The 12,725-nt window shown below is 35.6% G+C and overlaps 2 protein-coding genes across 2 annotated transcripts; one reads left to right on the forward strand and one right to left on the reverse strand.

The window, feature by feature from the left end:
- Positions 1-4,977: 4,977 nt before the first annotated feature.
- LOC120782803 (N66 matrix protein-like) lies at positions 4,978-6,337 on the forward strand. The gene has a single exon (XM_040115282.1). The coding sequence runs from the start codon at positions 5,309-5,311 to the stop codon at positions 6,203-6,205; it is 897 nt and encodes a 298-aa protein (XP_039971216.1). The 5' UTR covers positions 4,978-5,308; the 3' UTR covers positions 6,206-6,337.
- A 3,936-nt stretch (positions 6,338-10,273) lies between these two features.
- LOC120780196 (sarcocystatin-A-like) lies at positions 10,274-10,946 on the reverse strand. The gene is made up of 3 exons (XM_040112465.1): positions 10,821-10,946; positions 10,623-10,732; positions 10,274-10,530 (listed from the first exon to the last, which is right to left on the reverse strand). Exons 1-3 carry the CDS (start codon positions 10,887-10,889, stop codon positions 10,332-10,334), a joined length of 378 nt encoding a protein of 125 aa, XP_039968399.1. The 5' UTR covers positions 10,890-10,946; the 3' UTR covers positions 10,274-10,331.
- Between the last annotated feature and the right edge of the window lie 1,779 nt (positions 10,947-12,725).

Below are 12,725 nucleotides of genomic sequence, written 5' to 3' on the forward strand. Positions count from 1 at the left end.
AATAGACCCTTATATGCTTGATGTTTAGGAGACGGTAGTTGGCGCAGATTATTGTCGTAATCCTTAGCACATTTGTAGGGGTCGGCATCAAAAGAAGGATCTCTCATCCGAGGCTGTTTTCTTCTTTTCATTGGTAGTGTTTTTTATGTGGCGGGTCCCAAACCCAGCGCACAACCTTGTGGAGAGAATGTTTTACCTTCTCACTTTAGCTCGCCTTCAAACGTATGTTTTCTGGCTACCCAGAGGATACTTGGTCAAAGAACAGAGGTCGTGTGCTGCTTGAGCCATTTGTAAAAGAATCGTTTCTGGCCACTCCCAAGTGAATAGCAATCAGAGAACTTTCCTCACTTACTTGAACTTCTACACATGGCTCCATCCTCCGATCTGCCCGATCGTTTTGTTATTAAACAGGTAAAATATCCATAAGTTTATTGCCTTTCATGCGGTAATAAAAGATGGTTTCAATAAGAGATATATTGTCGGTGTGTTCAAAAACTAACTTGAATATTCTTATGTAAAAACTACAATTTGATTTACAAGGTATTTCTTGCTAAATAAATAAATACTTTTCACTTAACACTGTCAATATGAAGTACCATTTGCTTCCTATGGTATCTACCGTTTGCTTCCAGATTTATCAGACCTCTCGCTGTCACCTCCCTTCTGGGCACCTCCTTCCTCATCACTGTCATCCTTATTGCCATTGTTCCCGCCATCGCAATCATCGTTCTCATCATCATCATCGTCCTCATCATCATTTTCGATGTTGTCGTCATTTTTGGAATCCGCATGGTTTATGTACTTAAAACTCTGCACCGAATCCTTAGCATCATTCATCATAGGGCCATAATCGTCAATAGCGCCATCCACGAGCATGACCTGGCAAATCGACACCAGAATCAAAAATCCACAGATTAAATGCAAACGTATGATGAGCATTTTCAGCTTTTGCCAAGTTCTCGTATGTAAGTAGAATCTTTCAAGGCCGCTGGCGTAAAACTGTAGCAAAGTATACCGTTTTCTGTACATTTATACCATTTGTTTGCGTGTTTGCAGCGTACAACTGTTAATTTATACAGGTGCATTAATATCAACCCGAATGTAAGATTCCCAAATATTTGATTGAAAATTCTTTCAGCAGTCTTTAGAAAACAAATATTTGAAAAATACAATAAATTTTGCGAGGTAAAAAATATTCACGTAAACACTTGGCACACATCACTATATTGTGTAAACAATTCGTAAATGTTCGGAATCGGACCAAAAAACGGTTTTACTCGTATTGAAATACAACCTAAAAACTGTTCAGTTATTCAATAACTGTTCAAGTGTCCCACACATGGTTACTGAGTAAGGCGCATGTGCGATTTACAAATTCTGAAAAGTGGTCGTGCCTTGTCCTCTGCCAAGTTTAATGAACTTCGTAATTTCTGTAAATTTCGCAGGAAGATTGTGTCTGATGGTTTCCTCCTCGACGTTTAATTGAGAAACATCGCGTAACCACGCTTACCTCCCACGAAACGGTCCTAAACTATTTAGAGTACGATACTTAGCTGAGTAAAAACGCAACAAACAAAAATCTTTTGTTGTGTTTTAATTAAGTATAATCTATCAGGATTACAAGAATATTTAATGTCACACATCTTCTTCTAAATGTTTCAATTAGAGATTCCAAGTGTAATCATGTTCTTTTCCACCTAGGCTATCCAACGGAGTACCCCCGGCGGGTACTGCGTCGAATACTTTCAGAGTTGGAGTGTTTTTATCCATTAGTACGTGTCTTTTAATTCGCTGCATTATGTCAATGTCATCATCGTTCCATCGACTGCGGTATTCGCCGTTGTCATAACTCTTCGTCGATTGATCACATCTTGTCATCGTCCATGCCTTTACACCATATAGCAGGACGGATATAATGAGGGATATATCATTCTGTCTTTGTTCGTTGAGAGAAGGCTTAACTTCTCAATTGCTTACTCAGTATTCCACAAATTTACCTGTTTATTAATGCACAATTCTACTGAACCTAGTTAACCAAGTTTTGTAAGAACATTGTGTATTAAGTATTGTCTGCTCAGCTAATTCATTATAATTAAAGGCGACACATCAATTGCCTTGACACCGTTTACTCTCTGGTAAATTTTTACAGCTTATCTATAAACGTATTTGCTTATTCTAATCTGATCATTTCATGCATTCTTCAATGAAAGTCGGCCTACACCATTTCTTTCCCTATGACTCTATTCCATTTATACCGGGCATTAAGAAGACTATCAATAAAATTTTATGAAAAGGTTTTGATTGACATGTGGTTATTTGGCGTCTGAAATATGTGAAATCGATCTTTTGAATTTTCGAGTGCCATAAGCCCGATATAACGATTTTCATTCCTATCATTGACCTTTTGCCTTATATTTCAGATTTTACTGATGTAATCTTAAACTTTATTCTTAAATCTTTAACAAATGACTAATTAGTAGCAGACTAACCAAAATTGCACACAAATTTTCGATTTTCGGTTGAACCCGATTTAACGTCACCCTACTACCAAGTTCGCCTTTGTCCACGTATATACATATTTTATTAAAAACTCTGATACCGGTATACTTTATTTAAGAAAATTCAAGTCCAACAATTGTTAAGCTAATATGTGGATAATACATATGGCAAGCCTCGACTTATAAAGCCAGGGAAATACCTTCAGGTGTTGGCAAAACTTGATACAATATTAAAAATGTGGCGAAAGAATTCAACATTCATTATTCGATAAAACCGTATTTAATTAAGATTGATGTGAGTTGATTTGTATACTGGAAAGAGAAAGAATCAAATGAAATAAAATTTTTATTATATGGGAAGTAGGTGAGGTAGTGATCCGTATCGTGACAGGGAGATGTCATGATGATGGGCCAGATGTAATTGAAGTTTGTTGAGTAGGTAGAGAAATATGCGATTTTACCTAAAAATGGGCGATGTCACGCCCATCCAGTTATGACATCGACTCCCATAAAACTCCCTTTTACCTTTTAGGATGTAAAATTTAATGCCTCTGACGCAGTTTTTAGCAGTTTATACTAAACCCGTATGTGGGGCGTTGGCGTGGTTATCATCAGATTAGATCATCAGAACTGACTACGACGGTGTTGTAAAGATACGTTCTGTCTAAATTTGGGAGACATAGCTTTAATGGTTCGGGAGATATATACAACAAACCCATTATTGGAGGGTCCACGCTCACCCTGTAAAATTTTTCAAAGCACAGGTGGCCTTGTTAACGTAATTCCTTCCACAAAATTATAGTTTTTTATCTAAATTTACGACTTAATGATGAAAATTTATAGATTTTTGATTAATGGTGTTTTTTCCGCGTAAATTAAATAAGAATATCGAACAAATATTTTGTATTTCTAACCAAATTTCGTGTGCGGAATTGTTGCGAATTTTGGAAAAGGTTAGCGTTTATTCACTTTTATCAAAATACAAGCCTACGGGTGCTACAAAGCCTTCAAAGACGGTCGAGAGATCGACTTCTTCAACTGATGAAAGTATTAAAAAGGTGATGGATATGGAGCTTGAAAATCGTCAGGCAAGTGTTAAAGAAATGGCAAGAAAGCTTGACATCTCTCGCGAGTTCCTACGAATGATTTTGGTGGATATTTTTGGTATGAAACGGGTTCTGGATCGACTTGCCCCGATAAAGCTGTTTTTTTTTCGAAAAGGGTACTGTAAATTAGTCTCTTTGGTCCAAAAACACAATCGGTCTACCAGCGTATCCACCAGATTTGACTCCGTGTGGTTATTTCTTTCCGAACTGAAATTGTTATTCCGTGGAACCCGTTTTGCGTCGATCGAAGAGATAAAATAAAATTCGCTTAAAAAGCAGAAGACCATCCCGAAAAGTGCTTATGAAAAGTGTTTCGCGGGCTGGAAAAATCGTTTCAGTGTGTATTACATCTGGTGGAGATTATTTTGAAGGCGACAAAATAAATATTGATGAATAATTAAATATTTTGTGTTTTATTTACAATTTGCGGGCACTTTTTTTTTGTATGTTCAATCAACCGGTTGATGAATAACAGAGAACTTGTGATACGTCTTAAGAATATGTGTTGGAACATGCGGATCGATGTAAAATTTTAGTTTATTTTGTTATACCTTCAGATTTAAACCCTGTGTCAGAGAATATGATGTTCTCACTTGGCTATTTGTAAGGCTACGGGTTTCGATTTCCTCCAATTTACCCTGGTAAAAAATTATATTCAATACCATTGCACGCTCAGTATAACAAAATTTGGACTTTCGAGAAAAATATTTCAAGATATTTCTTGCCTTTTTCATTACAGCCTCAACGATTGGGGTCCATAAAATATTTATTCTGTGTGATTATCGGAGCAAGATGTGCCTTTCTTAGGAAACGTAATTCAAGACATTACTGCTTCTAGAATGCTGCGGTGGACTGAAGGCCTGGAACTATAGCTGATGGAGACTGTTCAGCAGAGCCTTCACCAACTTTCCCCCTGTACTTAAATGCATTCGTAAAGAAGCCCTTCATTACTACTTCTCTTCTTCAATAATTGAGTATGGACCATGTTCCTCGTAGAGAAGGCTCCACGAAGCAGTTAAGATTAGAGCAGTTTTATATTAAACTAATTTTTTCATTGTACAGCCGTGTATGGATTTGAAAGCTTATCAAACATAATGGGAATCGCATTAAAAAAACTTCAAAGAGATATGGATGACTGCAGTTTGAAGAGACAATGACGATATATGTATGTAGCTCTTAAATATTTGTGTTTCTTTTTAATTAAAGAATTCCAGCCACTTGTCCAAATAACAAATATTAACACGACTTTTTATTGAAAAATCTTTTTACTTTACCAAAATACCAAAATATTTGACTATATGACATTAAACATAATAATACGAGTATATTCATATGTAAAACTAGGCCGAAATTCTAACATTCTCTCTCTCGAATTTTAGGTTCGCTTTTGTACTTTTGAACCTGATGCTGCTTAAGTTCTAAACGCCATCGCCACTTGGTTTTAATATCCTCTAATTATTTGTTAACGCCAAAAAGGCAATCAAATGAAGACCATCTTGTCGATTGAAAAACACCAGTACATATGGAAATTCTTAAGAGAAAGACTTCAAAAATATTAAAAAACATCGGACTAGTTTCGATTTGAAAGTATATCGCCACCAATAATTTTAACCAAAAACTCTACGTATGTATATTAGCAAAAATGACCCCTGCGCCTGACTTTTCCAATTTTAGTTTATTCAGCTTGTCTAATAAATCAGCTGCATGCGTATTTGTAAGAAAACAATTTATGCAGTGAAAGGTGGTTTGATCTTGAAAGACGAAGAACTTGCAAATTGTATTAAAATAATTCCCCAACTCTGTGGTGGCGCAAGAAGTATAAATATCGAAGTGATCGCTTCTCGACTCAAATTAGTACCAGTTATAATTCAAGGAAACCGCTCTGAAATGAAGAAATTGAGTTTTATGTTAGTGTTAGCGATGCTCAGCGTATGCTTTCTATCTGAAGCCAATTGTGAAGACGATGCTACCGTCGATGACAGTGATACTGGCAGCAATGACAACGACGGTAATGATGAAGATACTGGCAGCAATGATACTGGCAACAATGACAACGATGATAATGATGAAGATACTGGCAGCAATGATACTGGCAACAATGATAACGACGATAATGATGAAGATACTGGCAGCAATGATACTGGCAACAATGATAACGACGATAATGATGAAGATACTGGCAGCAATGATAGCGACGATAATAATGAAGATAATGGCAGCAATGATACTGGCAACAATGACAACGATGATAATGATGAAGATACTGGCAGCAATGATAGCGACGATAACACTGGTGATACTGACAACAATGGTGCCAGCGATAATACTAGTGGAACTGACAACAATAGTGGCAGCAACAATAATGGAGGTAGCAATAACGGCAATAGTGGTGGAACTAGCATTGGAAATAGCGGAAGCAAGCCATCAGGTCCGGTTCGTAAAAGGCTTACAATACGTAATTTCAAATATACAATGCGGAAAAAAGTGGTGAAACAACAGATACGCGGAAACAAAAAGGCCAAAGGCCGAAAACGTATAAATAATCGTAGTGGAGCAAAATCTGGCTTACGTAGGTATAAACCTGCAGTTATTACTGGATAAATGCCAAAGTGTCTTATATGTGTACCGAGCTTCCAGAAGAGGAAATACTTATACTAAATAATACTTATACTAAAATACGTACATACAGTAAAAAATCACAAATTTTATTTTTATCAATATCAAAAACTTTTTATGCACATCGAAATATTTGTTACCCATTTTGCGCAACAAAATTAAATATATTCGGATGATAGACATTTTTGTAGATATTTAACCGATCTGTCATTCGTTCTTAATTATTCACAGAAAACTTTACATTATATATATTCAATTATTCATGCCTTAAAATATGTTTCATTAATACCATATCACCCATAGGTAGATTCGTATACCGTGTACATGGTATATTAAATTGCCATGAACCCTATAGGAAATGTCGGAGACCCTACAAACTAAATATACATAATTTGCCCAAGCCAATCCTACAATCTCCGAATATCTCGTCCAGATCGAACTATAGCTACTATACAAATTGTCTATTAAAAATCAGGTCCTTGTATTGAAACGTTTTTTTTTTGACAAGATGTCTTCGCGAAATTAGGCGAGGATTATTGTGCAAGGCAATACAAAGTGCTTTCCAAAGTAAACAGAACTTTTTGAATCTAGCACTCCCTGGCCTGTGCTATCTTTATCGTTTGTCCAGTGAGAATTTCATGACATTTCATCAATTGGAAGGGAAGTTAATTGGAAGTTAAAGTAATGAGTGCCTGTTATCTAATTATTTTCCTATCACTTGTATTCTTATAGGAACATTTTGCTAAAAATATATAAACTTATATAACGTCAATTATTATGACACAGCAATAGTACTAAAATATCATTTCAGATTTTTAAACGGGAGCATGCATTTGGAATTAATTGGAAATGCTCTAGGTCATGTTTAAATTTACTCTCGGAAAACAAATAACTTTAACTAAGTCAACAGCAAATTAAAATGTTTATCAGGGTGGTTATCAATGTATTCCGAAAAAAATTCATATCTCCAGGTGACCAATGAGTTGGGGCCATTTCAAACTAACATCTAAATGTACCTGTATATCGAAATAATTTTTATGCATGTTGCTAAAGTGTATAATAGTATTTTTGTTCACCTAGCGGTTGTTCGCATCAACAAAAACTGATCGAGATATAGTTAAATTGAGTTATATATATATATAAATGATTAGGACGTCGAGACGACTTGAATTCTGAGAGACTGTCTGTCTGTCCGTGCAAGCGATAACTGGAGTACAAATTGAGATATCTTAATGAAATTTGGCACATGGGTTCCTCTTCAAAAAGTGGAGGACGAGTGCGTAGTGCCACTAAACACTAAATTAATGTACAGAACTTTAAGTTGACACAGAATGAGGGACGAGAATTCCCCTAGCGACATTCATTGACGTGTAAGGTGCTTTCAATAGTGCTATCACGGCTGCACTGATATCGGTTTTCGCTTCTTACATTAATCAGAACCTATTGTCCTGGTTATCAGGCAACACTACGTGCACGGTATCATACTAGACCTTGTTAATGAACTCGTGTTGAGCTGGCACTTCGACCGAGTGAAGGAGATTCTCGAGGAATTTAACACATCGTTTTCATTCCCCAGTATAGAAGATTGGACCAATGGTTCCGTGATCGACAGTTTCTACGGCGAAATCAACATCTTCACTGACGGATCAGAGTATGATCATCAGTGAAGACCTTTTCCAACATTTTAATCCTTCACCAGAAATTTGATTCCGCACACAAAATTAAATTCTTTGTTGAATAATTTCACTCATTGTAAAAATCGCCGACTGCACTTTATGTACTTCAGAAAGTCAAGTGTATACTAAACACTAATGATTAGTTTGATGTGATATTTGGTACAGATCAGACAGATCATACCAGCCTAGAAAAACAATATTTCGACGAATGTGTTTTCGTGCGAAATTTAAATTAAAAGTCAGTCAATTTTTTGCAGTCAGGAGTAAAATGGTAATTGCTGACTCAATTGTCCCCAGTAGGCAGTCAGTATAAATTCGCAACGCAAATTTATAGAAAATACCTTATTCAGGTGAGGTTGATAAAACTATTGTGAAAACAGAATTTTCTTGGAAGTTTTCGTAAGGAAGACTATCACACTCATTATTCTCTCATAGGTGAACCTCTTTGATAAAAACCTTAAAACCTTGTTTAGACACTGAAGTTATTTAACACAAGAATACTAATTTTCTACTAAAAGTAATAATATAATCACGATGACGGCATTGCAACCATTAACTGGTGTATATATGTATGTGCTTAATGCTGACATAAACACAAAACTTGTTTATTAATATTACAACGCAAAAAAGGCAGATTGAAAAACTCATGTCGTTTTAAAGAAAAAAAAAACTTTATTATCCAATATGATCGATCAAGGGCGAGACACCGATTACAGATACCTTTCATAGATGCTTTCACTTGAAGTCTCAGAAAAGGAAAATGCTATTGGGGTCTGATTCGGGGAACTTGGTGAATGCATAGAGTTGATGTCAGAGCATAAGCCCGAAACAGTAAAGAACTAAAACGATAATACTTAAGCGAGGAGCGACATTATGTAAGGTGCTTTCCAAAGTAAACCGGACCTTTTGAACACAGCGCCCCCTGATGGCGCCATCCAAATGTCGTGTGATGCGTTAGAATCTGCTATCTTTATCGATTGTCCAGTGAGAATTTCATGACAATTCATCAATTGGAAGTGAACTTATTGCGTTTTAAGTGTCAGTATGTTTGTGTTATCGGTGCGAAAATGAGCTTTGAACAAAGAACCAACATTAAATTTTGTTTTAAAATTGGTAAAGCTTTTACCGAAACGTTTCAATTGATGAAACAAGTTTATGGCGATGTTTGCCTATCCCGTAGCAGAGTGCACGAGTGGTTTCAACGTTTTCAAAGTGGTTGTGAGGACCGTGATCACCGAAAATTCCATCGAATTGTGCGTGAATTCATCAAAAATCAGCCGAAATCATTATTGAAATTCATGGAAATGGAATTGAGCATCTCCAAAACAACGATTTGTTCCGCACAAATTGACTGACGACCAAAAATTGCTCAGAATCCAACATTCGAAGGACGATTATTTGACCAAAAATCACATTTTAACCATAAACCATTCCCCGTTTTCACCTGATATAGCAGGAGAAGGAGACTATTTTGAATAAAATAAATTGATTTTGCCGAAAAAACCATTTATTCTGTTTTTTTTTAAGTCCTGTTTACTTTGGAACGCACCTTGTAGGATATCAGTGACTAAGCCAAGCGAGCTGTTGCATTGCTTTTTAGATTCAGATGAGGGGTTCTATATTTCGAAAGGTGCATTTAACATTTTTGTTGAAAAAATGGAGTATATTCTACTAACCAACAAAAGAATACAAAAAATTAATATAATACTTTATGTTAATATTAACATTCGACTCTATCCTTCAGATCATTGCAGCGGTCTTCTATTTGAAAAACTAATGATAACGTAAAGGTAAGATAAGGGTTGACAATATACAAAATGTAGTATTTTCCCTGAACAGGGTTTATTGAGTTTGCCACGAAGTTTGTAAAAGTCAGAAGATTTTTGCCTATCAAATATAGAGATATAAATGATCAGCGTAACGATCTGTATCGATTTGACCAAGCCATTTTCACACATCTTTTTCTCCTGAAGGAGCTGCTCATTTGTCAGAACCTTCCATATCGGACAAATATAGCATATAGCTGCCATGAAACTTCATTTCCATTATAGTAATTTACATTGATTTGAGACCCAGTGAACGGATAGATTGTGAACTAACCCGGCGCCAGATTTACCGAAAAAATCCTTATTAAATATTTCCAAACATTTTCCGACAGCTTCGAAACATAGACGTGTCTTTTAAAGATTAGATTTAACAAAAAAATATGTGAATTCAATTGTAATTGGCCATATTTCATAGAAAGGATCCAAAATCAGCCTGCTTAGTATCAATAATAACCGTACTTCCTGTCTAACGAGAATATGACTACCCCCCAATAATCCAACTACAAGCAGATCTTGTCAGGTCTACAGTTATAAATAAAGCAAACAACGGGTTTTCAGTCGAAAACATTTATCATATGGCTTTTTTAAGCCGTACAATCTGAAAACTTATTAAGCACTGTGCTTACGCACAATTTTCTCTTCACCCTCGCAGTCGAAAGTGACTTGAATGCCCTCTGGCAACCAACGTTGAGACCAGATTTCCACATTGCAATTCTTCACTTCATCATTTCCCGCAATAAGGTCCACATTGAATTTGTAGAGCGTACCAGAGACAACTTGTGAGCTTGCTGAGTTCACTTTCGAGATTCTAATTAAAGGAAAACAAAGAAAATGGTTTCAGTTAATTAGGTCTGAATATATTCACGTAGCCGTGGAGTGGGGTATTTTCGATAGACTTACTTATAAGCGGGTCCGTCGCCCGTCGCCAATTTGGTTAAGGAATTTTGAAGTTCTTCTTGCGCCCGCTTTAAGTCCTCACCGCTGAGTGGGGTGGCGCCTCCAACTAAGTGCTGAAAATTAGAATTAGTATCAAAATAATTAACTGTGCAAATATCATTATTATATGCGTATGTGTAACCATTTTCAAACCGAACTTACTCCTTCAGGCACAGCGACAACCACTGCGATGACACACCCGAGCAACACAAATAACTTAGCGCTAATCATTTTCAATTTGGAGCTTTGAGAACTATGAGTTTGTTGCTTGTGAACGAAGAGATGAATTAAACTGCTGACAACTGGGAGGAGAACTGACTTTTATAGGCACGTGGCTCACTACTCGCAGTGCCAATAGTCGTGAGCTAACACATAACTATAGTATACTTTAGTGCACATATGCACATTAGGGTGTTTTTTTTTTTTTTTGAACCATTCATTTTTTCAATTCCGTCATGAAATTTCCTTGGAAATACCCTAAAAAGAATTCCTTCATAATTTGAGCCCTTAATATCAATGTTAAGGACTGGACCTAGACATGTTAAAATTTTCCATTGACAATACAAGACAATCGTGATTTTTTATCTTTAAATTTCTATAACTCAGAGGCATTTTACGGCATCGCTTTGATTTAGATACTATTCCTCAGGATTGAACACTCTACAAAAGTGCCCATTGCGACAAAGTTGAAACTCACACCGGCGAGGATTACGGGGCTCTAAACCTGATTTTTAGACGAAATTCGCATTTTTTTGTATAGTATATCTCGTAAATGACAAGAGCTATAGAAAAAATGTACATACCAAAATGTACATACCAAATTATATTTGCTACAAAAACGATCCGAGGTCAAAATCGCTATCAATAATACTTCTCGAGATATTCGGCTTTTTAAGTAAGGCTGTATGGATTTTCATAGATTTTTTAACACATACCATCTATAAAAATTCTATACAGCCTTACTTAAAAAGCCGAATATCTCGAGAAGTATTAATGATTTTGTCCTCGGAGCTTTTTTGTAACAAATAAAATTTCCTACAAGTTTGTCCTGTACATTTTTTCTACAAAAAATTGTGAAATTCGTGGAAAAATCAGGTTTAGACCGCCGTACTACTTCGCCGGTGTGAGTTTCGACTTTGTCGCAATGGGCATTTTTTTAGTATGTTCAATTCTGAGGAATATGTGTCTAAAGTCAAAGCGATGCCATAAAATGCCTCTGAGCTATAGAAATTTAAAGATAAAAAATCACAATTGTAGTGTATTTTCAATGGAAAATATTTACATGTCTTGGTCCAGTACTTAATGTTAATATTTATGGCTCGAATTTTCAGTGAATTTTTTGTAGTGTATTTCCAAAGAAATTTCATAACGGGATTGAAAAAAATTAATAGTTAAAAAAAACACCCTAATGCACATGTTTACAAGCATGCATACATACAATGACTCATCTGCTCATTGTTTCATATGGAAAGCGAAATGGCTTTCTGCATTACGCACACTCAATCACTGTTCTCTCAGTTCGATCATTGTTTCCAAACAAATATATACTACATATATGTACATATACTTTACGCCATCTCATTTCAGTGTTGAGCAAAATATAAGCATTAGGGCTTCTAATTGATTAGAAATTAGCTATTCTGCAACATTTTTCATAAGTAAATTAATTACTGATAAAAAATTGTATTAACGATATGGAATAAACTATTTTGGCAGGAAAATATTTGTTTTGTCCGCTTATCTGTCGACTCTGATCCACCCCGCCATACTAAGTACAATATCTAGGAAATAAAGTTAAAATAGTTGTGTATTTAGAAAATACAAGACTTATAGATTGTTTAATCCACTTTAACGTCCGTCATTCTTTGTTAATAAAAATCCTAAAATTTAATGGGAAGCTATACGAATTGTTGCAGACAGATTTACTAGATATTTAAAACTAATCTTGCTGCTATTCTTAGTTTTGAAAGTTTCATAACCCCTTTCATCCAATTTAGTTCAAAATTCAATGTTTATTCTAAGTACAATACAAATTATCTATTTTAAGAATTTGTGCCGAAATTTGCT

The sequence above is a fragment of the Bactrocera tryoni genome, chromosome 1 (genome assembly GCF_016617805.1).
Source record: "Bactrocera tryoni isolate S06 chromosome 1, CSIRO_BtryS06_freeze2, whole genome shotgun sequence".
NCBI classification, from domain to species: domain Eukaryota; kingdom Metazoa; phylum Arthropoda; class Insecta; order Diptera; family Tephritidae; genus Bactrocera; species Bactrocera tryoni.